General features: G+C 45.2%; 1 protein-coding gene across 1 annotated transcript in view; it reads right to left on the bottom strand.

Annotated features, from left to right (window-relative positions):
• sspo (SCO-spondin) overlaps positions 1 to 20,813 on the bottom strand; it is a 70,549-nt gene extending 49,736 nt beyond the window's left edge. The window contains exons 1-33 of the mRNA XM_070853329.1: positions 20,761 to 20,813; positions 20,040 to 20,249; positions 19,795 to 19,877; positions 19,029 to 19,199; positions 18,631 to 18,854; positions 18,403 to 18,505; positions 17,186 to 17,344; positions 17,005 to 17,090; positions 16,656 to 16,781; positions 15,797 to 15,953; positions 14,862 to 15,114; positions 14,612 to 14,753; positions 14,376 to 14,514; positions 13,382 to 13,554; positions 12,987 to 13,205; positions 12,726 to 12,891; positions 11,938 to 12,190; positions 10,041 to 10,251; positions 8,762 to 8,856; positions 8,429 to 8,685; positions 8,170 to 8,304; positions 7,836 to 8,038; positions 7,568 to 7,695; positions 6,906 to 7,015; positions 6,642 to 6,791; positions 4,819 to 4,912; positions 4,511 to 4,720; positions 3,315 to 3,520; positions 1,277 to 1,391; positions 981 to 1,102; positions 701 to 874; positions 391 to 624; positions 170 to 292 (exon numbers count right to left, since the gene is read on the bottom strand). Coding sequence (XP_070709430.1) covers positions 170 to 292; positions 391 to 624; positions 701 to 874; positions 981 to 1,102; positions 1,277 to 1,391; positions 3,315 to 3,520; positions 4,511 to 4,720; positions 4,819 to 4,912; positions 6,642 to 6,791; positions 6,906 to 7,015; positions 7,568 to 7,695; positions 7,836 to 8,038; positions 8,170 to 8,304; positions 8,429 to 8,685; positions 8,762 to 8,856; positions 10,041 to 10,251; positions 11,938 to 12,190; positions 12,726 to 12,891; positions 12,987 to 13,205; positions 13,382 to 13,554; positions 14,376 to 14,514; positions 14,612 to 14,753; positions 14,862 to 15,114; positions 15,797 to 15,953; positions 16,656 to 16,781; positions 17,005 to 17,090; positions 17,186 to 17,344; positions 18,403 to 18,505; positions 18,631 to 18,854; positions 19,029 to 19,199; positions 19,795 to 19,877; positions 20,040 to 20,249; positions 20,761 to 20,813 — 5,284 coding nt within the window. The remainder of the gene's footprint in view (positions 1 to 169; positions 293 to 390; positions 625 to 700; positions 875 to 980; positions 1,103 to 1,276; positions 1,392 to 3,314; positions 3,521 to 4,510; positions 4,721 to 4,818; positions 4,913 to 6,641; positions 6,792 to 6,905; positions 7,016 to 7,567; positions 7,696 to 7,835; positions 8,039 to 8,169; positions 8,305 to 8,428; positions 8,686 to 8,761; positions 8,857 to 10,040; positions 10,252 to 11,937; positions 12,191 to 12,725; positions 12,892 to 12,986; positions 13,206 to 13,381; positions 13,555 to 14,375; positions 14,515 to 14,611; positions 14,754 to 14,861; positions 15,115 to 15,796; positions 15,954 to 16,655; positions 16,782 to 17,004; positions 17,091 to 17,185; positions 17,345 to 18,402; positions 18,506 to 18,630; positions 18,855 to 19,028; positions 19,200 to 19,794; positions 19,878 to 20,039; positions 20,250 to 20,760) is intronic.
• Between the last annotated feature and the right edge of the window lie 1,280 nt (positions 20,814 to 22,093).

A 22,093-nucleotide genomic window follows, 5' to 3' on the forward strand; every position in this document is an offset into this window, starting at 1 on the left:
AGTCTGTGATCAACATTGCTTCTTATGCTTCCCTTCCTTTTTATTTCCTACCCTCTGTATTTTTTTTTTTTTTTTAATGTCTTCCGCAGTCCCTTGCTCCATTTCCTCACTCAATCCATCATCACGTCCATTCTCACCTCTACCTTCTCCTTATCTCATGAGAACTCACCACACACTAACTCGTCGTCTCCTTGCGGACAGTCTGGAACGCCGTCACACACTTGCGACATGTTCACACAGGTGCGGTTGTCACACGGGAAGCTGCCTGGACAGGCAGGTATCCGAGAAGAGCCTAGCAGACAGACACACTCCGTTTTTGGGGCCTGATAATATAACTTAGTGGTATCTGTCATCACGTGCCTTCGTATATTCGCATCGACAGTAACTTACCACAGTTGTCGATACTCTCGTCTGAGGCATCCTTGCAGTGCGGGGTCCCGTCACAGAGCTGCTGGTATCCCACACACTGGCCCCCACTGAGGCAAAGCATCTGGCCTGGGCCACATGGGGTGGTGCACTGCTGCTCGTCACTGGCATCCATGCAATCTGTTTCTCCATCGCAGTGCCAGGCCTGGGGCACACACTGTCCACCGAAGGCACAGCTGAATTCATTGGACCTACAAGCTGGAGAGAAGAGGATGTTTAAGAAAAACGCTGACTACTGAAAACATCTTCTCCTAAATGTCATGACTATCATTACCTGGAGTGGGCAGAGTCGGGGTAACGGGTGAGGGTGACGGTGTTATGATATCGGTGTGGCAGTTGGTTCTGATCTCATCTTCTCCACCTGGACAGTCTGTGGTTCCATCACACAACTTCGTGGTTGCAACACATGTACCATCACCACAGGCAAACTGGCCAGGAGCACAGATCACTGGCACACACAGAGAGGGTGACATCTGATTGCTGATTCAAACCATGCAGGGGGGCTTTTGACACAATTCTATGTAGTGAAGCAGTCGGTGCTGTATGATTAGTACCTTTACTTGGACAGACAGCTTCGTCTGTTCCAGAGGGGCAGTCTCTGTGCCCATCACACACTCTGTCTGCAGGGACACACTGGTCCCCGGGGCACTGAAACTCCCCTGGTGCACACACACACCTAAAAACCAGCCAAAACATTTAGAGAATCATCATCTCCGTTAGGGGCCACCACAGTAGCAGCTATTGTTCCTGGGGTCCACACACACATAAACATTTAAAACAAGACACGTAAAGAATATCAAAAAGAACATATTGGTAGTACAAACACCGAGAATCAGCAGAAATGACATACCCCCTCTCATCACTGAGGTCCTCACAGTCATCATGTCCGTCACAACGGTGGAGGTAGAGGATGCATCGTCCTCCAGCACACAGAAATTCCTCTTCATCACATACTACACCGCAGTCTGCACCAACACAAGTGTAGTTCATCACATGCATTCAGTACGTTCAAGTGTACCCTCAGGTACAAACACAATAAACAAGACTCTTATTTATACTGCATTGTTTGTATTGTATTGCATTGTATTGTATTTATCCAGATTGTTCAAGATTGTTTAAGATTGTTTCAAATTCTTCCTGATTGTTATTATTATTTTGTTATTGATATATATATGTATTTATCATATATATATATATATATGTGTGTGTGTATGTGTGTATATATGTATATATGTATGTATATATACACACATCTATATTTTAATCTTTAGACTTGTTAGACTTTCGTTGTATGCTGTTAACAGTTGTACAATGAATATTTTTTTATTTACAATAAAACCTCTTATGTCTTATGTCTTGTTAAAAGAAGGCTGTACTTTGCTGAGGACAGTGTTAGAGCCCCTCTCTTGATAAGCTCGTGTTGATGGAACACCATGTTTCATAGCTGTGTATGGACTTCACTGCTGGAAGGTAAAACTAATTACTGAACACTGGATTTGAATTAGCTATAATAACTGTATGACTAACATTATATTAATAGTGAACTGTATAACCTTTATTTGAACTAACCAAGTGACCTGTGAGTGAACTAATAACACTATATAATCAACCATTAGAACCATTTGTGTTGCTAACACTGGAAGTTCAGTTTTTACTGACAATGTATGCACTGTTTTTAATCTGCAGGGAGAGACATATTAATGCAATGCACCGCCACAGGGAAGAGCCATACCCCATAGTTGCTAAAGAGGGGAACAAGCACTGGCCCCAGGTTCTGAAGGGCCAGACACATGATGATTAAGTGGGATGTATATGGCAAGAAAGCACAAGCACGCTTACATGCACCACTACGCATCTCATAAACTACAGGGTTCACACAAGGTTAGGGATATTCGACTTTCAGGTGAAATTTATGGAAAATGTAAAAAGTGAATGCTACAGTGATATTATATCATGAAAGTAGGACATTTAAGTATCAGCATGCAATGGTAGTTTCTTCATCTTAAACAATTTATTGAAAGAAAATCTAACAACAGTGGAGGGTAAACGAGGGTAAACGTAAAATTGGGATGTGGCCAAAGGACGTCCACTCCTCTCCTTTCTGTGACTCTTCCAGTCTCTGTATCACTGTTCCAACCTCCTGATGACACTCTGTGACCCTCTAAGCTCAGTGAACACCTCCGTCTGAGGACTTCCTGTTTGAAGCCTCCAGTGTTGAGGTGCTGCTGATCAACTGTTAGGTGTCGTCTTGGTCTCATGATGTCAGAATGTGAACAGCAGGATGAGGAGGACTGTTTAAATACCAATTCTAACTGAAGCAGGAAATGTATTGGTGGTGGTTCATCCTGAAATTTCACCTGAAAGCCGAATATCCCTAACTTTTTGTGAGTAGTGTACTTCACACCCAGTACTGGGAGCTCCAGGGACGAGGCTGGTGGGAGGCCGTTACTGGAACAGCAGGATGAGATAACTACAGGGGAGGGATGTTCTCAGAAAGACTCCATTGTAAGATGCACACACACGATAGGGAAAGGTCACCAGGGAGGATACTTTGTTACAGGTACGGCTGCTGGATGAAGGTCGTGATGCCAAGAGGCTGGGACCAGCCTGTGCACCAACGAAGGGAGGGCCAAGCATAAATCCACGGCTACTCCCCACCTAGTCAACCAATCAAAAATAATTGTGTTCTTGCTGGAATGTATATACTGTTACTGCATATGTGCTTCAGGGCTCACTCTGTGACCTGTTGGCTACAGACTGACAGCTTGCTGACTGTGGTTTGCAGAGCTCAGACTGAGTCCTTGGCCAAGCTCAATACTTATTCACACAGAAAATAAAACACCTCAAATGAGAGAAGTTGCCTGTCAGAACACGCTGACACACTGTACCTCGCTCATCAGACCCGTCAGCAAAACCACAGTCCAGCCGTCCATCGCACACGTGACTGGCAGGCAGGCACTTTCCATTGGCACACTGAAACTCCCCCGCTGGGCACAAGGGCGGAGGGGGGGCAGGTCCACAGAACTCCTCATCCGAGCGGTCAGCACAGTCTGGGTGGCCATCACAGCGCAGAACCAGGTTCAGACACGGGCCACTGCAGGGTGGGGGTCAAACCACTTTACTCACAAGTTATCGCGTTATTATCGCGTTAGCGCTTTCGTTAATGAACGCCGACATTTATTTTATAGCGCAGTTGTTTTTATTAAGGCCCGAGCACCAAACGGTGAGAGGTCCCTGCTGAAATGCAAGGTATTATTATTATTCTCCTTCTTCTCCGAAATGAATTACAATTTTGAGGGCCTAAACATACCCGGAAACTCATGAACTCGCAAAATGGCTCCATGGAGTCCCCAAATTTCAAGCCGCGGAACTGCGTTTTTTGTCAATATACGAAATTTGGAAGATACACGTATCTCTTCCGGATGTACAAAAACGTCACTTGAAGCAATGACCTAAACCCAACAGGAAGTCGGCCATATTGGTTTTTTTTTCGTACATTTTTTGCGATTCACAGGGGTCATAAATGAACGAACCAGTCCGAGGGGGTTGAACCGAGCGACTTCAAACTGGTAGAGAAGACATTAACGATGAAAAGTTATTAAAAGCTTGAGTTTTCACCACACGGTGTGGCGAGGCCTCAAACTTCAGTGTCTCGCCATGAAACAGGAAGTTGTTAATAAATAGACTCTACGTGATCCAATCAGCACCAAGCTTGACCTGTCTGATGAGAGTCCCGCCCTGAAGACGTCTACATGTCAATATTCATTCACAGTCACAGCGCCACCTGGTGGCGACAGGAAGTGCTATGTTATTGTGATAATATGCTAGCATGCTGTTCAACATACCCGAGTGAAGTATCAGATCTCATGTAGTTTAGTTTTGTAGCAATCTCTGTAGTTTAATCTCTATTATTATATTAGCCTTCCTAATTCTAGTGTTATTATTTTATTTAACCGTACTCCATTCGTTGTGAATGCTGCTGCAACGATACAATTTAAAGTACATCTATCTATCTATCTATCTATCTATCTATCTATCTATCTATCTCTACACAGAATTCTCTCTAAAGAGAGTTTGGGTCCACCTCGGTGTGCTGGTACAGTGGAACTGGTGTGGAGAGCAGGTGGACGGGCAGATCTCGTCTGAACCATCGCCACAGTCGTCCTCGTTGTCACACACCCAGTGGGAGGGGATGCAGAGGCCAGCAGCACAGGTAAACTCCGACTCCAGACAGGGAGGGGAGGGAGGAGGGCAGGCCACACCCTCACACAGCCACACACCATCCTCGCAGGAACTGAACACACAAAGGCAAAGAAAGCCCCCCGGATTTCAGTTTGGATTATTATTGAAAAAGAGTGGAATGTCCCTTCACAAGAATTTAGTTTGACCGACCAGTTCTGACAGTGCTGAATGATGGTAGTTCCAGGGGGAAACATGGAGCCGTCCCACTCACATGGACACTGAGTGAGAACGACACAGCTGTCCCCTGTAGAACACAAAACAGACTTACGACTCTGCTATTCCTACATGGTACATGAGCCCATTCAAATCAAAAGTTTTTCCTCTGGTACCATCTTGTTGGCCAAAATGTTTGTCCAGGAAAACCTACAGTTGCATTCAAAATTAGTCAGTCCCTTCTTCAAACTTACTTCAAACAAGAACAATTTGAATAGCTCAGCACAGCTAATATTACAGGTGGTTTCTCCAAATTCAGCACAATATGCCTCTTTTAATGACGACTGCAGTCTCAGAAGTATTCAACCCCTTCTTGACAAGCATCTTTAGTACTTACAAGAGCACTCTTTTGCTGCAAACATGACAGCGTTCCTGAGGAATCTGAGCCCATTCCTCATGGACAACAGCCTCCAGCTCTCTAATGTTCTTGGGTTTGTGTGCTGCAACAGCCTTCTCCAAATCCCACCAAAGATTTTCTGTGGGATTCAAGTCAGGTGACTGTGACGGCCACTCTAATATCTTCCAGGACTTTTTCTGCAGCCAAGCTTTGGTGGACTGTGAGGTATGCTTGGTATCGTTGTCCTGTTGGAAGGTCCAGTGATAGCAAAGCTTCAGCGTCCTCACAGACAGCATGACGTTTTCTCCTAGGACTTCCTGATACTTGATTGAATCTGTTTTGCCCTTCAAACGCTGCAGGTTTCCAGTACCAGAAGAAGCAAAGCAGTCTCAGAGCACCACTGAGCCTCCGCCATGCTTCACTGTAGGCAGGGTGTTCTTTTCAGCATGTGACTTGTTCCTCCTCCTCCAGACATACCGCTGATCCATAGACTAGAAAAGTCCCAGTTTTGTTTCATCGCTCCACAGAACAGAATCCCAAAACATCTGTGGCTTGTTTATATGGTTTCCAGCATGTTGGAGCTGTCTTGTCTTGTGCTTTTGGGTCAGTGGATGTGTATGTCTTACATCTAGTATGTACTTTACTGTGGAAACTGAAACCTTGAAAGTGAAAGTCTTGCTGCAGTTTTTTGCAGTCACCCAAGGGTTTGTGGCCTCCTGCCTCCTCAGAAATCTAGTGGTAGCCGTTATAGCTTCCTCTTTCTGCCACGTCCAGCTAGTGCAGCCAGTGTTCCTTTAGCTTTGAACTTGGGAACTATGCTTCCAACAGTATCTCTGGGAACAGTCAGTACCTCTTTTTGTATCCTTTTCCTTGTTTGTGCAAGGCAATGATCTCCTCTCTTAACTTTTTGGACAGTTCTCTTGACTGCAACCAAACGTCACTGTGAACAAACCCCTGGCCAGTCTGGGTATTTGATGTGTTCTGTGATGCAACTAACCAACAGCCTCATTCGGTGCATCAGGTGAACTTGACACGACACATGATTTGCAAATAAATGCTCTTATGAGGGATTCTATTCATAATTTTGAGACTGTGGTAGTCATTAAAAGTGGCACATTTTGTTGAATTTGGAGATTCCACCTGTAACATTAGTTGTGTTCAGCTTTTTAAACTGTTCTTGTGTGAGCTGTTCATTGAACACAGCTGAAAGTTTGTCAATTTTGCCAGTACACCAAATTTGCAATGAGAGTTGAATAATTTTGAGTGCAACTGCAAGTGAAAGGTCAGTTCAAGCTTGATAAATCCCACTCTGGGAACATGGATATCCACACCAATGTTGAGGTTCATGAATTAAAGAAAAATATTCCACTTAAGTAAATGTCCCTCTTAAAAGCTCAGGATTAGTTTGGTAAATCCGTCTTACCATGGCGGACCTTGCCAGCGGGGCAGAAGCAACCCTCCACACAGGAGAGAGTGCCACACTGGGGGTGTAAACTCTGCGGAGCACTGGGACACAAGGGAGAACAAGCGGGACCACAGGGATCATACACCAGGCCATTCTCACACTGCAGAGCTGCAGGGGATGGGGGGGGGGGGGGGGGGGGGGGGAAGAAAAAGTGAGACCAGAAAGAAAACAAAGGCCACAGAAACATGGCAGGAGGAGAGGTGCATGTATCATGTGACCTACGACAGAGTTCCTGGGACCTCCAGCGGATGTATACTCCTCGGCGGTTACACTCTTCAGCATAGGCAGCAATGGCTGTACAGAGACATTCACAGTCCCCGCCTGAGTCACAGCTAAAACACACACACAAACAATGAAACTGTAAGTACTCTATTTAACGACGATTGATGTTATGGTAAACATTACTGCACACACATATGCCCAAGGATTGAGCTGTGACGTATGAAGGGCAGTAATTCATAATACCAGTCGGTGGCAGTGATGTACCGCAAATGTATTGGTGCAACACACCAATAAAAGACCAGGCAAAGAGAGGTGTCTGTATCTCATCAATGTAGGGTTCAAAAGATTAAATAAAGGCTTTTGCAAATATCCGAGGTAGGAAATGCATTTTAAGAATACACACAGCTTATTCCAGGGAGACAGGCTGAATGTGAATGAATGAGCTTCAGTGAAAGTGGCCTGATAGACGCAACAAGCTCATGAGACAGTAGCAAAATGCGACAGTTCTGAAAAGCATCTGCAAAATCAGTGCACCTCATGGAAGAAGAAACACTGAGACACAGACATGTCTTCATACTGAAGCATTTGTCGAGCGCACACGTTACACATTTTCCTAAGAGGTCATTTTCAGATACTAAATGTAGATCGGTGCTTTCACTCACCCACAAGCATCAAAGACACACCAGTCATAATACTGCTGGAAGGGCACCTCAGAATGGCACAGAGAGAAGAGCTGTTGGGTCAGGACAGCACACCTTTTCCTGGCCCAGGTCACCCTGTGAGGGTTTAGCTGAACAAGAGAGAGAAGTTTGCTTTCGTATGTGTGTGTGTGTGTGTGTGTGAGTTTACACCAATATCCAAGGAAGTAAGTCCACGTCTGATGTCCCTGCGGTCTGTGTGGGACTGCGCACGTGTCTGTATGGGACTCACGGCACAGGGGTCTCGGAGGTCCTGGTCTGCCACGTCAGGGCAGGAGGGGCTGACCTTCCAGGAGTTTCCGAACAGCTCGGGTGTAGACTCCACGATGCCCTGCCGTGTGGTAAAGTCATTCTCTGTGTCCCCGTCAAAGTTGCCACACAGGCCCCCGACCCGCCGCTGCAGGGTGGCCGCCAGGCGCACATAGACACGCATGCCTTGGGGTAACACGTGGAACAGCAACATTACCATTCATTTGTTGATTGACCTGCATCTACAGCCACAGATGTAATTACTGTGAGACATCGTTTAAAGTTGCAGAAGTTGATGTTTGTTTCTCCGCTCCTACCTCCATCCCATAACAGAGTGACCCCCAGCCGGGAGGAGAGGGAGACAAACAGGCCGACTCTTTCCAAAGTTAGACCACTGCCACTGTAAGACTTTGGCAGATTCACTGGCATCCCATTTACTGTCACAGCTTTACCTAAAGAGCAGAGACAAGACCGTTTATTCAAATCAGCTATTCTCTACAATGCACCCTGTGGAGCCTATGGCTGCCAGCTTCCTCTCATCAGCCTCTTCTCCCCCCCCCCCCCCATCAGTCCTACCTCTCAGAAGATGTATGACAGTATTTCCCAGGCTGAGGGTGACCGACTTCGTGCAGGTGACCCCAGTGCTACCACAGGGCACGTTCTCTGCCAGGACGCTGAACAAGCCGCTGGTCTCCCTCGCCAGGACATACTGGCAGTCACCCAGGAAAGAGTAAGTGCGGCCGTCGAACGTCACATAGTGTGGGTCACCAGTCGCCACGCACACACCAGCACAGGGGAGCTGGCTGCAGTGCCAGCGGCGCTCCTTGCACACGCTGCAGGAGTGGAAGTGATGTTGAGATAATGACAGGGTAAAGTGATACGATGCAATGAGACAGCTGCATACGCTACCATGTGTTGCAGTCTTTAGTAATGCTGTCGTTGGTGTAGTAAAGTCGACCGTTATGGCGGCACGGGCATTCGTCTGGCAGGACGCAGTGATCCCCCTGAGGTAGAGCAGAGAACACATGATGTGCAGTCAAAACTCAGCCTTACAACATGACATGACGTGCGTCTATCATCTGTGTGTCCACTTCAATTGAATTCAATTCAACTTTATTGTCTGTTCAAGTAAAAACAGACATTTTTCTTTTGTCACAGCTATAAAAACAAGGTTTAAAAACCCACATTCAGGCATCACTAATTAGACACACTAAAACCTGTGCAACATCTTATCTGCTCTGTCCCCCCCCCCCCCCCCCCCCCCCCCCCCCCCCCCCCCCCCCCCCCAGTACATACAAAGGATAAAGGTGAGATAATCGAGCTGTGTAAGCTTGAGGCTTTGCATGACGGCGTATTTCAATCCCCTAAGAATGTGTCTCTTTGGCTGGAACAATAAACCTGAATAAAAGCCAAGCAGACCAGAAGAAGCGGAGAAATAATAAAACTACCGTTGAAACTAAAGGTACAATGCCAGTATTTTCCTCAGTGGAACATAACAAAGGAATGGATCCATTGAGTATGTTAAACCAATACACTGTTTATGGTTAAACCTATAAGCTGTGTATAATATACAGACTATGGTTAAATCTGTAGACTGTGTATACTACACAGACTAAGGCTAACATTAGCCTAGCTCTATCCCTAGTAAAAACACCCTGAACATCCAGATCAGCCAGTTATCACCTCCTATTACTCAATATCAGCATGCTAACACTTTAAAGCTGCTCTCTTCTAAAGCCTTCAGCGGATTCATTGATTACATGAAGTGCTTGCTAGCATCTAATGTTTGCTTAATGCGTCTCTCTGTCTATTGCATGTGGAAGTATGAAGCTGTCTGCGAACACTTCAGCGTATTAACTGTCTTTACATGATGACAGTATATCAATGTTCTCAGCTTCTCTTCGTCCCCCAAGCAAATCTATCACTAATGATAATCATTAATCAGAATGATGATGGTGATAATCTATTATGGCCTGAGTCTGCAAGAAGGCAGACATGAATATGATATGGTTAGTTATCGTATATGACTTTACCAGCTGCAGGGTCCTGCTATTGTGCACACGCTGGCTAACTAGAACTCAATGCAACAAAGCCATTAAGTAAGTATTAAGTATGTAATTATTAATTACACCTGTGCTCTTCACAGGTCTGTGGTCTCAGAATAAAATATATCATTTATTCCACCCACTAGTAGCACAGTTCCCTGAGGACAGACGCAGCCCGACAGGGGCTCTCTGCAGCCCGGCTGTGCAATGCTGCCCTCCCGCTGTTGGCCAGGGGGGTCAAGGCTGGAGCAGGTGAGGAGACAGGAGCGCGGGGAGTAGACCAAAGAGCCTGGACACCGGTTCAGCTCTTCACAGCGCTCCTGAGTGCAGTTAAAGCGCCCCTGATCGCATACACTATGAAGTGAGAAGGAGAGTGAGCAGAATCAGAAGGGAAGTTACTTATATTAGTCATGTCAGGTGCGTATGACAGGCTTTTAAAGCTTGTTCGAGGCTTATTGATCACGTTTCAGCAAAAGCCAATATTTTGAAACATCGGTGTTAAATAGATAAGATAAAGAGCAATAAGTTGGCCTAGGTGGTTTACAAATCTAAAGCTCTGCCCTTGAGCATCTCTGCTGGCTCAAGAGACTTTGGGTCAATAGTTTCATGTTATAGTTACCGACCTCTGAACAGTAGCTGTAAAATCTAATGAAGCAACAAGAAAGGGTGTTCTGAGGTGTGATGAAAATCATTTCACTGATATCCAAAGACTTGTCATTCAAGATGAATGAATGTGCTGTATACCATATCTCATATCAGTGTAATAATTATCCAACCCAAACTTCGCATTTCCTCATTGCAGTTAATCAGGTCAACAGTGACATATCTCTGCAGTTACAACACAATGGACATGAGGACAAAGCACATCCACAGACACACAAAACAATCAGAGAGAAGCACCAGTAGCTTTCTGGTGCTGTTGTGACTGTTCTGACTCGTCATTAACAGACGAGGCCCAGGCCCGTGGAGTGATGATCGCTGTGGTGAAGAGATGCAATGAAATCAACCTATCCTGTATCAGGGAGCAGGAACATAGGGTGATTTCATCAGAGCTCTTGAACCACCAGGGACTCACTGGGGAGAAGCTATTTTTCTCATATACACCAACAGTTTGCAGTTTCAACCATTCAAACACACACATAAATAAGTGCACATATCTGTTATTTATAGTTCTGTTCTAAATCTAACAATGCTTGTAAAACTTGTGTTGTAAAATGATTGCATCAAATCAATCTGCATCAAAGTGCACTCGCAGAGCACAGGTCTCTACCAAGGCTGTCTTCTGTTATATGAAATATAACCTGTGAGCCCAACCAGTGCACATGTCTGGATATGTTTCCAAAAAAACTGAAAGAATTATCAAAAGAACTGTTTAGTTGTATGTTTAGTTGTTAAGCTCCAGTCGGCAAGTTATTGAAAATTGTGCAAGTAGTTTTTCCTGCTGACAGACATGAGAAAACTTGGTCCTTGGCGGGGATGGAGATGATTTTATCTACGAGCACAAACATGTTCACTCAGTGGCCGCTGACCTTACACACTGTCCTCGGAGACACACGGCGACAGAGTGTTTAGTGCTTAGCGGACTACACTTGATCTTCAACAGAGCGGTGTTGACCCCATGGGATACCAGAACTATGCTCATGAAAGTGTGCCAACACTAGATTGTATCTGAGGCAAAGTCGTGCTCTACAGACAACGTAGAAAACATGCTTACACTCACTGATTCTTTATCATTACTACCACATGATAAAAGCAGCACACAGATAAAAGACGAAGGGCTGTTTTTACAACATGCTGTAAAACTGTAAGCTTGTGCTGAATTAACCTCCACCATGAGGATCACTACAGAGGGATACAGAGCCATTACGACTCAACCAGAAAATATGAAATCGTGGTTGGTTGATTGTAAATCTGATCATATCTCCAGAAAAACCTGATTCAAGACATACGGTGGGACCAATTTATCTCACAATGTGGCAGTAAAAGTATTGTAGCCAGGAAATACCTGACTGAAAAAGAAGGTTCTCTCCTACTACATACCAGGTGTTACAGTTGTTCTGGATGACAGCCCCAGGCTGGTATGTCTTGCCTCCTTGCACACAGGGGCACGAAGTGATGGGCACACACTGGCCCTGGTGGTCCTGCACTAATCCTGGTGGGCACTGGCAACCTGGAACACACATCCCAAGACCCATCCCACTTCCACTGTCATCGCAGCTCCAGCCCTCGGAACAGTATCCCCCACAGGCACGACCGCATTCCTGGTACACCTGACCACCTGAACACTGGGCAGCTAAGAGGACAAGAGAGGAGGAAAATACGGTGTCATGCTATGGAAATGTTCTGAAAAATGCTAAATAGCTTGGTACACTTTGTGATAATGGCTTTAAGGGTTGAAACATAAATTCTGCTAAGGGTTTCTTAGTTTTCTTCACACACTGTTAAAACAACACACAAGTCAGAGCAGCTTTAAGCCTTCTTTTCTCCATATATCTGTGATCAATTTCCAATTAGTCCTCAAGTAGACCAACAAAATGTCTTTTTACAGATTGATGTTAAAGTCTGACTTGGATCCAAGTTATGTGACTCCACACCTGGAGAAAATGTCCTGTACTCTTTGTATCTTGGACCAATCATGATAATAGACACATGATACACAAATAATCAAACAAATAAGACAAATACAATGCTGAGTATTGGGGGATCAATCTGTAGTCCCTGCCACTGATTTCCCTGAGAAAAACAGAACATTACTCTGGACATTCGTGCATCTCAGTATCATCATGGAGATCCTGAAACACCACTTAACCAATGGCGTCCCCACTTACGGCAGAAGGTCTGATTGTGCCAGTGGACGGCAGTGCCCTCCTGAGCACAGTGTTGGCTGTAGGCAGTGAGGATGGTGCAGTGGCAGTCCCGCTGGGGGGCGCAACCACAGACCTCCGACAGACAGAGACGGAAATAGGGCTCCCTCTCCACCACGTCGTGGCATGCCTATGAAATCAGCGAGGCAGGTGCATTAATGAATGAAAAAAAGAGGGGAACACACAGAGATGAATGGCAGAGAATCAACACTCCACGCAGACTACCTGGAACGTGGAGCTGTGTATGATGGAGCACACCGTCTCTGCGTACTGTCTCCTCTGAGTGTATGTGGTGCAGGGCTCGGGTGGAGCTCCACTCGGCAGGGTACAGCGCTCCGTTGTGAATTTCCCCGCAAAGGATGACACACTGTTCTCCACGTCTCCTTCTGGGGTGGTGAAGTCATCGTGCTGGTTCCAGGTCAGCGTTCCACACAGGCCACGCACCTTCAACACAGCATTTCCACTTTTTGAGTTCAAATGTCTGTAAGTTTTGCTTGATCATAGCATTTATGGGCATTCCCCCTTTAGTTAAACATAGTGCAGCGTGTTTGGATGTCAAAAGGGAAAATTTGAAGCAGTGATGCTACAAATGAAAGAACCATGTGAAGTGTGAAGGTCACCTTGTTTGCAAAGCCAGGTTGCAGGTTTATGAGGACCAAGGGTCCATCTAGGTGCCAGAGCAGGTGGGCACCAAATGTCTGGATGAAGAGAAATGAAGAAGAGGCCCTACGCACAACCAGGTCCCCCGTCACCACCGGCAACGGTTCCCTCTGGCCATTCAGTGTCACTGTACCTGAAAGGAATAACAGCAACTGTAGTAGATTAAATGGCATCGAGCACAAAACACTAAAAAAAGGATACAAATCCTAGCCAGAACCATACAGTCATTCATTAAGTTAAATCTTTCAGAAGAGTTTTCTGACTTAAGAGAAGAGATTCAGTAAGTTCTTCTAAATACAAATACGTGTCCCCTCACAAAGATTAAAATGAGGCGATCACATACAAAATCTACACATAGTCGCTATAATAACATTAATCAACACATTTTTTTCCCTTTAGAATGAATCATTCAAAAGTAGCAGAAGTGAGACTTTTGAATGTAAATTGCTGTACAGTCACTTCTACGTTAGGTTAAAGCACCATCATTTTCGTGGTTCTTTTTTTCAGGCACTTGGCAGTTAAACAAGTTGGAAACAGCCACAGACATAATATCAGTTTTTGAAGTAATTGGTGAACAAACATCAGATACAGAAACATTAGTTGTGCATGTTTCTACCTGATAAACCAAATCCAATATTCACACTCTTTTAGTTCAACTCCTGAGGGAAATACATATCTGACTGTTTAGCTACTTAATGTTCCACCATGTTCACTTAAAGTAGGTTTGTCACAGTCTTTTTTTTTTTTCTGAAGACAGATGCCGGCTTCTGCAGGAACTGGCTTTGTAAAGCTTCATAAGGACATAAAATCATGCAATCAAAATGAAGATGTTGTGAAAAACTTCCAAACAAAGGGGCTTGAATGTGTTTACTGCCCCACTGTCTAAGAGTCAAATCTGCAGCAGAGAAGGGAGAAGGGCATGTGCAGTCAGGTCAGTGTGTAGGACCTCCTCACCAGTGTCTGTGATGGTGACGGTGGTGCGGAGTGCTGTGACTGACATCTCCCTCAGACAGCCCAGGCCTCCTCCACCTCCTCCCCCTGCTGTACACTCCCCAAAGCGCACGCTCACCACCAGCCTCCTGTCAGCAAAGTCCTGAACACCCACAGAACACAAGCAGAGGAGAGGCGGCAGTCAGCACACGGCCGTAGTGTTCGTATCTGTGTGCTCGGTGGCTTTTTGTGTGTCTCACCTCCACGGCAGTGAAGGGACAGTCTCCTCCATGTAGTGAATACCTCTTTTTGTCAAAGGTGGTCACCTGCAGTGCCCCCACCAGACTGCACTGAGCTGCACACTTCTCCCCAGTGCACTGCCACTGGCCTGCTCTGCACACGCTGGGAGGATAAAGAGCGGAAAAAGTCAGAAAGACAGGAATGGGGATGGGTGAAAAAGAAATCTAGAGGACAAAGTGACCATGGAAACACACAAATAGTTTCCCACACCAGGTGTTGCATTTCTGCTGGATCTTCTCCCCCGACTGGTAGGTGCGTCTGCGATGGAAACAGGGACAATCATCTCTTTTCAGACAGAGACCCTGGTAAAGGTAGAGGCCTGGTGGACATTCACAGCCTCCAACGCACTCCTCCCTGCACTGGCCCATGGCTGCAGCAGGCCCGAGGGGCTGGAGGGACGCACAGCTGGGGGCACAGGAGGACACGCAGTCCGAAAACACTTGACCCCTGGGGCAGACCCGACCTGGAAGCACAGACGGAAAAGGAAACAGAGTTTAAAGGACCTTACTGGTGCTTTTACATGTCTTAGCATCATGTGGTCAGAAGACTGTGATGTCACACAGTACATGTGAATATGTTATGAGAATGTGATGTGTCTACTCCTCTATAGTGAACGCTTCATTGCCTTTAATGTTGTATGCTTCGAATACTCCTGCCTGTGTGTGTTAATGTGCCTGTGGGAAACTGTGACCTCTCTAACAGTGAGACAAAGTTAATCTCTGTTTTCTTAGTGTTTGCCTTCTGGGTTTGACTCTAGCTTATGAATGCAATTTTATTTTACAACAGACTCTAAATTTTACACTCCATGAACTCGCCATGAGGGGAAGAATTTTCAAAGCAGTCCCTGCTAAATGTTCACTGTATTAAGTATTATCTATCTAAAAATGATGGAAAACTTGACAAGAATGGTTGACATGGACGTAATGTGAAGCAGAAGAGATTTCTGTTAAACTTGTGCGTTACTCTTACACCAGATTTTTTAGCATTATCCTGTAATTGCCTCTTGTCGCCACTGTTGGAGTGGGGGGGTAGACAGGGAGGATGGTTTGCCAAGAATGCTGAGTTTAATCTAAAATGACAGCATCTCAGGTCCTTTGCTCACTCAGTCAAAAGACCATACCACTAAAATCTTTGTATTTTATTACCACACAGGGCAGCTGTCCTCCACGTTATGATGACATGTTGCTGAGCACACTCCCGGGCATAGCTGGCCATGGTGTCACACACCGCTGAATCCCTGTCTTTGGGTGGCAGGCTGCAGTACAGGAAGAGACAGGTGTCTATGTACGCTGCTGGGTCCAACTGAAAGACAGAAATGTATCACTTGCGGGTTATTCAACAGTAAACCTGCATCAAATTGTGTGCAAAAACAATTTGGATACAACCACTAAGAGTCACAAATCTGCAAATCTCGTCCTGCAGACAAGTAAATTGGTGCGATAACGAACAGAACAGATGCAGATATTGTGGAAAGTCATTTGTAAATATAAATATGATGCTCTATTATATGTTATGATATGAATAATGAGTGCACCAGTGGGTGACGATGGCTGACAAGTATAGCCAGAGGGAGAAGTAGTCATATCTTAATTCAGAAATGATTAACCAGAGTGTAAAGTCTTTTTAGTGTGAGATGTGCAGTAAACAGAGTAAAGAGATGTCCAAAGAATTTCTAGGGCATGCTAAATGTAAATTCGACTTAAACTAGCAATTGCACTCACTCAGGTGTTAGTTAGTGCTCTCCATGAGGTCATTACAGTTCAACAGACTGTGAGACAGTCCCACGGCTTGCGTCAAACAAACCCGTTTCTTGGAACTGCTCCAACAACTGACATCTGGTAAATTATCTACCTTGAGATATTTTGATTTACAGCTCATTGCAGGTTTGGCTTTGAAAGAAATAAGATTATAGCCTCCATCAGATCTACCATCAAGTGACAAACTAAGGCTTTAGGAAGCGTTGGTAGTGCCGCGTGACAGCGATGCATATGAGCGGTGTCTGACCCGAAAGTGGCAGTGTGTGAAGGGATTCTCCAGCAGGCGATGACACACTGACTCTGCTTGGCCGCGGAGGGCAGGGTCTCCTGACACATCACAGCTGTGACCGAGTTCAGCAGCATCACTGCAGTCCTTGGGGAAGCATTGGACACAGCAAGACTCCATTAAGAGGGAGCAATTCAGGAATGCGCAGTGGAAGTGTCACAGAGCAAAAACAACTGCCGAATCTCGATTAAATCAGAAGCGTCAGAATGATGACGCCATTAGCTGCTTTCGGTTTGTATTGAGCAGCACAAATATCTCATGTAGGCGTCTTATAAAGAAAACTAAAAGTGGTAAATACTCAGTGCAGTACTTCATTCTGCTGGTCCGGAACTTTCCATGAGTTGCCAAAGCTGGCGGCGTACTGGGACACAGTTCCACTCATTGTAGTGAAATCATCTATGGCACCAAGACACAGATTATTAGGTTACTAATGCACGCAAAGGTACGCGAACATTCAAACGTGTGTGTGTGTGTGTGTGCACTTTCCTCACCTTCAGCGTTGTTGTTGTAGACTCCACAGAGCCCCCTAGTGGATGCCAGGTGCTCAGCGGTCACTGTCAGGTACACGGTGTTGGTCAGGTCAAACTTCACTCTCACTCCCAGGCCACTCTCCACAAATACAAAGTCCCCAAGCCAGCGGACGCTCACTCCTGTGAGAGGTAAAACTCTGGCTGTGTTCAGCAAGTTTACACTTGTATGTATAATGTTTTTGATCAAGATCATTTCTCTTTTGTAAGGTCTGGGAATAGTATCTCCAGTGATCGCACGGAAAGCTATCACCCACTATGTCCACCCATCCATCCATCCATCCATCCATCTATCCATCTATCCATCCATCCATCTATCCATCCATCCATCTATCCATCCATCCATCCATCCATTAATTTATTCATCAATATCATCCATCATCTATATATCATCCATCCATCCATTAATTTATCTATCCATCATCCATTCATTATCCACCCATCCATCTATCCATCCAACCATCCATCCATCCATCCATCCATCTATCCATCCATCCAACATCCATCCACCCATCCATCTATCCATCCATCCAACCATCCATCCATCCATCTATCCATCCAACCATCCATCCACCCATCCATCCATCCATCCATCCATCCATCCATCTATCCATCCATCCATCCATCCATCCATCCATCCAACTATCCATCCATCCATCTATCCATCCATCCATCCATCCATCCATCCATCCATCTATCCATCCATCCAACATCCATCCACCCATCCATCCATCTATCCATCTATCCACCCAACCATCCATCCATCCATCCATCCATCCATCCATCTAACCATCCATCCACCCATCCATATATCCATCCAACTATCAATCCATTCATCCATCCATCCATCCATCCAATCATCCATTCATTCATCTATCCATCCATCCAACCATCCATCCACCCATCCATCCATCCATCCATCCATCCATCCATCCAATCATCCATTCATTCATTTATCCATCCATCCAACCATCCATCCATCCATCCATCCATCTATCCATCCATCCATCCATCCATCCATCCATCCAACCATCCATCCATCTATCCATCCATCCATCCATCCATCCATCCAACTATCCATCCATTCATCCAACCATCCATCCACCCATCCATCTATCCATCCAACTATCAATCCATCCATCCCCTAACTCAGGACTAAGAGAGAGTTGAAAATAGTTTACCATTTTGGAAGAGTGGCTCTCCCTTTGGAACATGGAGGTTATTCAGCGTTAAGTTTGTGTGGTGAATGGAAACCAAATCTAGCCCCAGCATCATCCTTAAAGCCTGAAAGCAGATGGACATGTGAACATTTGTTTGCACACATTTCCTTTTCCATCAGTCCCTCTCTAACAAACGGCTAAGCTCCACGGTGTTACAACTGTTGTGGTGGAATTTGCCATATGCCCCACCTTACTGCAGTCTCCTCTATTGCCACACAGGGTACTAATGTAGACTGCCCAGGTGCCGTCAGTGGATGAGGCAAGCAGGTAGGTGCAGCTGCCCTGGAAGTGAAAGTGCCTCCTGTCAAAAGTGCGGAAGTGAGCACCACCCCAGGACATGCAGGTGGCTGAGCTCTGAGGCATCCTGGCGCTACCCAGCAGAGCAGCATGTACCAGAGGAGAGGCCTGGGAGTCTAGAGAGGAGGAGAGGGTGTGTGTGGGGGGTTTATTTCTCATTGTCATATGGAATACAAGCTGCAGACTTCTCAGTGCATGAAAGAAAAATATAATTTAAAGAGAAATATATCCAGTACAAGTCACTGATTAATACTTGAACAACATCCAAGTGTGAATGCATGTTCTCTGACCAGGAAGGAGAGTGTAGGTGCAAGACAGGCAGGTGTGGTCGGAGGAATTCCTCCAGCTCAGCCCCCACAGGCTGCTGCAGCACTGCTCCATGGGCATCAAGGAGGAGTTATGGACTCCAGGGAACTCCTCACAACTCCACGTGGAGTAGCACTGGCCACGCGCACCCACACCTACACAGAGAGACCAGGTTACAAAAAGTCTGAAGGCAGTAGATGCAGAGGAAAAGTGTGAGAGAGACGGGGACTGGTGTGTTTTACTAAACCCACAATAGCTCGTAGAAATGCTTCGAATCTTTAGGAAAACACTGAAAAGTATTGATAAGTTGTTTTCTATTCTAACGCGGTTCATTTAAAGTTGTTATAACCGTTTCTTTGTAGCAGTAAAATGAAAATATGGCTCAACCTTGGATTGCACAAGGGAATGAAGAATAACAAGTAAGAATGTCACACACTGCTCTCTTCATTGAGTTATGCATTCATTTGAAATGACAAAATAAATAAATCAACAACCAAACATCTGGAAGCATGCTTGTAATATACATATTAAAACAGTGAAAATAAAAAAATCCAATTAGATAATAATATTTAATATAAACTTCCTAAGCTTAAATATATAGCACACTATACAAAAGATTGGCTATTCGTACTGATTTGTTGATATCGATTCAAACTTTTGTTGGTTACAGTACGCTTACATTCTATATGTATATATGTAATTATGGCTGCATCCGCTAAAAGGTGCTGATGTGTTGATTCCTGTCCTCACCCTCAGAGCAGCGTGGTCCAGCCCAGCCTTCACAGCACACCCTCACCGTCCTGTTCACCATCTGACTGTCCATCTCCGGGGGTCTAAGGTCCGTACACATCAGGTGGAAAGTCAATATATTCACAATACTGTCATACTGTCATACATCTCCTCTTGGACAGCAAATACTTTACTGTTGGCCAGCATCTACACAGATACAGCATGTTGCAAGTTAAACTGATGCCGTTTTAGGACTTTTCACTCACTTGTACAAGAAACAGGAGGCCTTGGAGCCCTGCTGTTTGTAATATAGTGCGATGCCATCATCACTCCCATGCCTGACGCGCATCCTGTCCACGTCCAGCCTCCAGCCCTGGGTGTTATACTGATACACCTCAGAGCAGCTCACTTCGAGCTGCAGACGTGGGGACAGGATTCGCTCGACTCTTTCCTCCATCGTGCGTTCACACCAGTGTCTGGAACAGAACACGTGGATTTCATTTCCTCTCCAATACTTGCGTGTTTAAGTGAGAGACTTAAGGTCCTGAATTCAAAGGTCAAGATGGAACTTCTACTCTCTGCTTGCATGAGAATTCCCGTTAGAAAACCAAATCAGATACAGATGAAGTAAGTCAGCAATGTGTTGGTGCCATTGTAAATAGTTCTACTGTCAAATGAAAAGATCCTGCAGTTGGGTTCCTTTATAAAAACACATTGATAATCTTATGGCGCGTATTACTTGCATGCACACCAGTCCAAGAAGATACAGAGGCTCGTTTACTTCAGCTCAAACAAATCCAGCACACTATTAGAACATGAACCACTTCAGTGCAACTTTAATACAAATTCTAAGATCTAAGTTTGACCGTTAAATATCAACTGTAACAAATGTTTGGCTTAGTGGAATGAATAAATAATAATCATTTATCTCTCTGCACAATCTTTCCTACCTTCCTCATCTCTGTACCTGGTGTGCCTCATACTCACCCCATTCCCTTCACTGTCTGCAACCCAAGCAGAATCAGCACCAGTGTCTCCATAGTCCTCTCCTCAATATTTGTGCTTCAAATTCCTGCAAGATGTTTGAATGCAAGTTTATATTCATAATCTGTTTGTTTTCTCAAAGATCATGATGTCGGTTTGGAGCCATCAACGTTGCCTTGAAGATTCAAAATTAAAAAGCGACTTTATTGGTAGGTGAATAAATTCTTTCTGACATTTGAAAAACAATAAGTCATCCCGGTTTACTACCTAATATTAAGACTTCAACAAGTCAGACTGATTATAATGTGTTATCACTTTGAGTCATCAAACCAACCCCAATAAAGTTCCTTGAATTTATACATATTTTCATATCCTTCCCACCCCATCTTCCTCCTTTAGGCAACAAAAGGTGCTCTTACCTTTGAGGTGCTTTGGGGAAATCTCTGGATTTTTGCCATAAACAATATTTTCACTATCCGTTTTTATGACTGTTTTTCTTTTTGTTCTGTCCAGCAGTATGTGATTCAGTCCTCAATGAAAGTGATACTACTGTGCCCTATCTGGGGAGCGGCTTTAAATGCGGGGGTGACTCATTGCATGTACAGTAGCATCTGAAACTGCTGCTATTGGACATAAGTGGCAAGGTCACAGCTGGGAGGACAGGCATTGGTCACTGGACCCGTAACGGGCACATCCTCTGACCTCGCCCTGTCAAACATTACAGGGTGCTTTAGGTGATAGCGGGGGTGGGGTCCTCAGCTACTCAATAAAGAGATGTTTGTCTGAGCCTAATCCTGTAAAGAGAGGCATTTCGGGAAGGATGATTGGGGCATTTATTCAATGAAGCGTGTCAACAGACATGGAGACTGAAGGGCTTTAGACTCACCAGTATCACAAGTCTGACCTCCTGACCCCAGAGCAAGGAGGCTCAAACACAGCTGTCACCACAGTACACCTAAACTTGGGGCCTGGAGGAGAGGAAGGATGTCACAAGGGTCTGCTTTAATGGCATACAGTAAGCAAAACAGCGTGTCATCATTTGCGTTCTCTCCATGTAAGTTTCTCTAACCTTGGAGACGCTGTGTTTCAAGAAAGAGACAACAAAGAGCTGTCACTTTGTGAGTTCACTGCTTCATCATCAGTTATGGAAAGAGGAAGGGTGAGAGCGAGGGGTGTGGACGGAGACACAGGGGGGAGTTGGGAGATGCAGGTTATATTAGCCATGCATTCAGACAGTCTAAAGCCATGTTCTGTGAGGCTACAGTGTGATGTGTTCCATGTTCAGTATCGTAGTTCAGCATGGTAGCGTGCTGACATTTGCTAGTTAGGACTGCAG

This window comes from Pempheris klunzingeri, chromosome 21, assembly GCF_042242105.1.
Source record: "Pempheris klunzingeri isolate RE-2024b chromosome 21, fPemKlu1.hap1, whole genome shotgun sequence".
Taxonomy (NCBI): Eukaryota; Metazoa; Chordata; class Actinopteri; order Acropomatiformes; family Pempheridae; genus Pempheris; species Pempheris klunzingeri.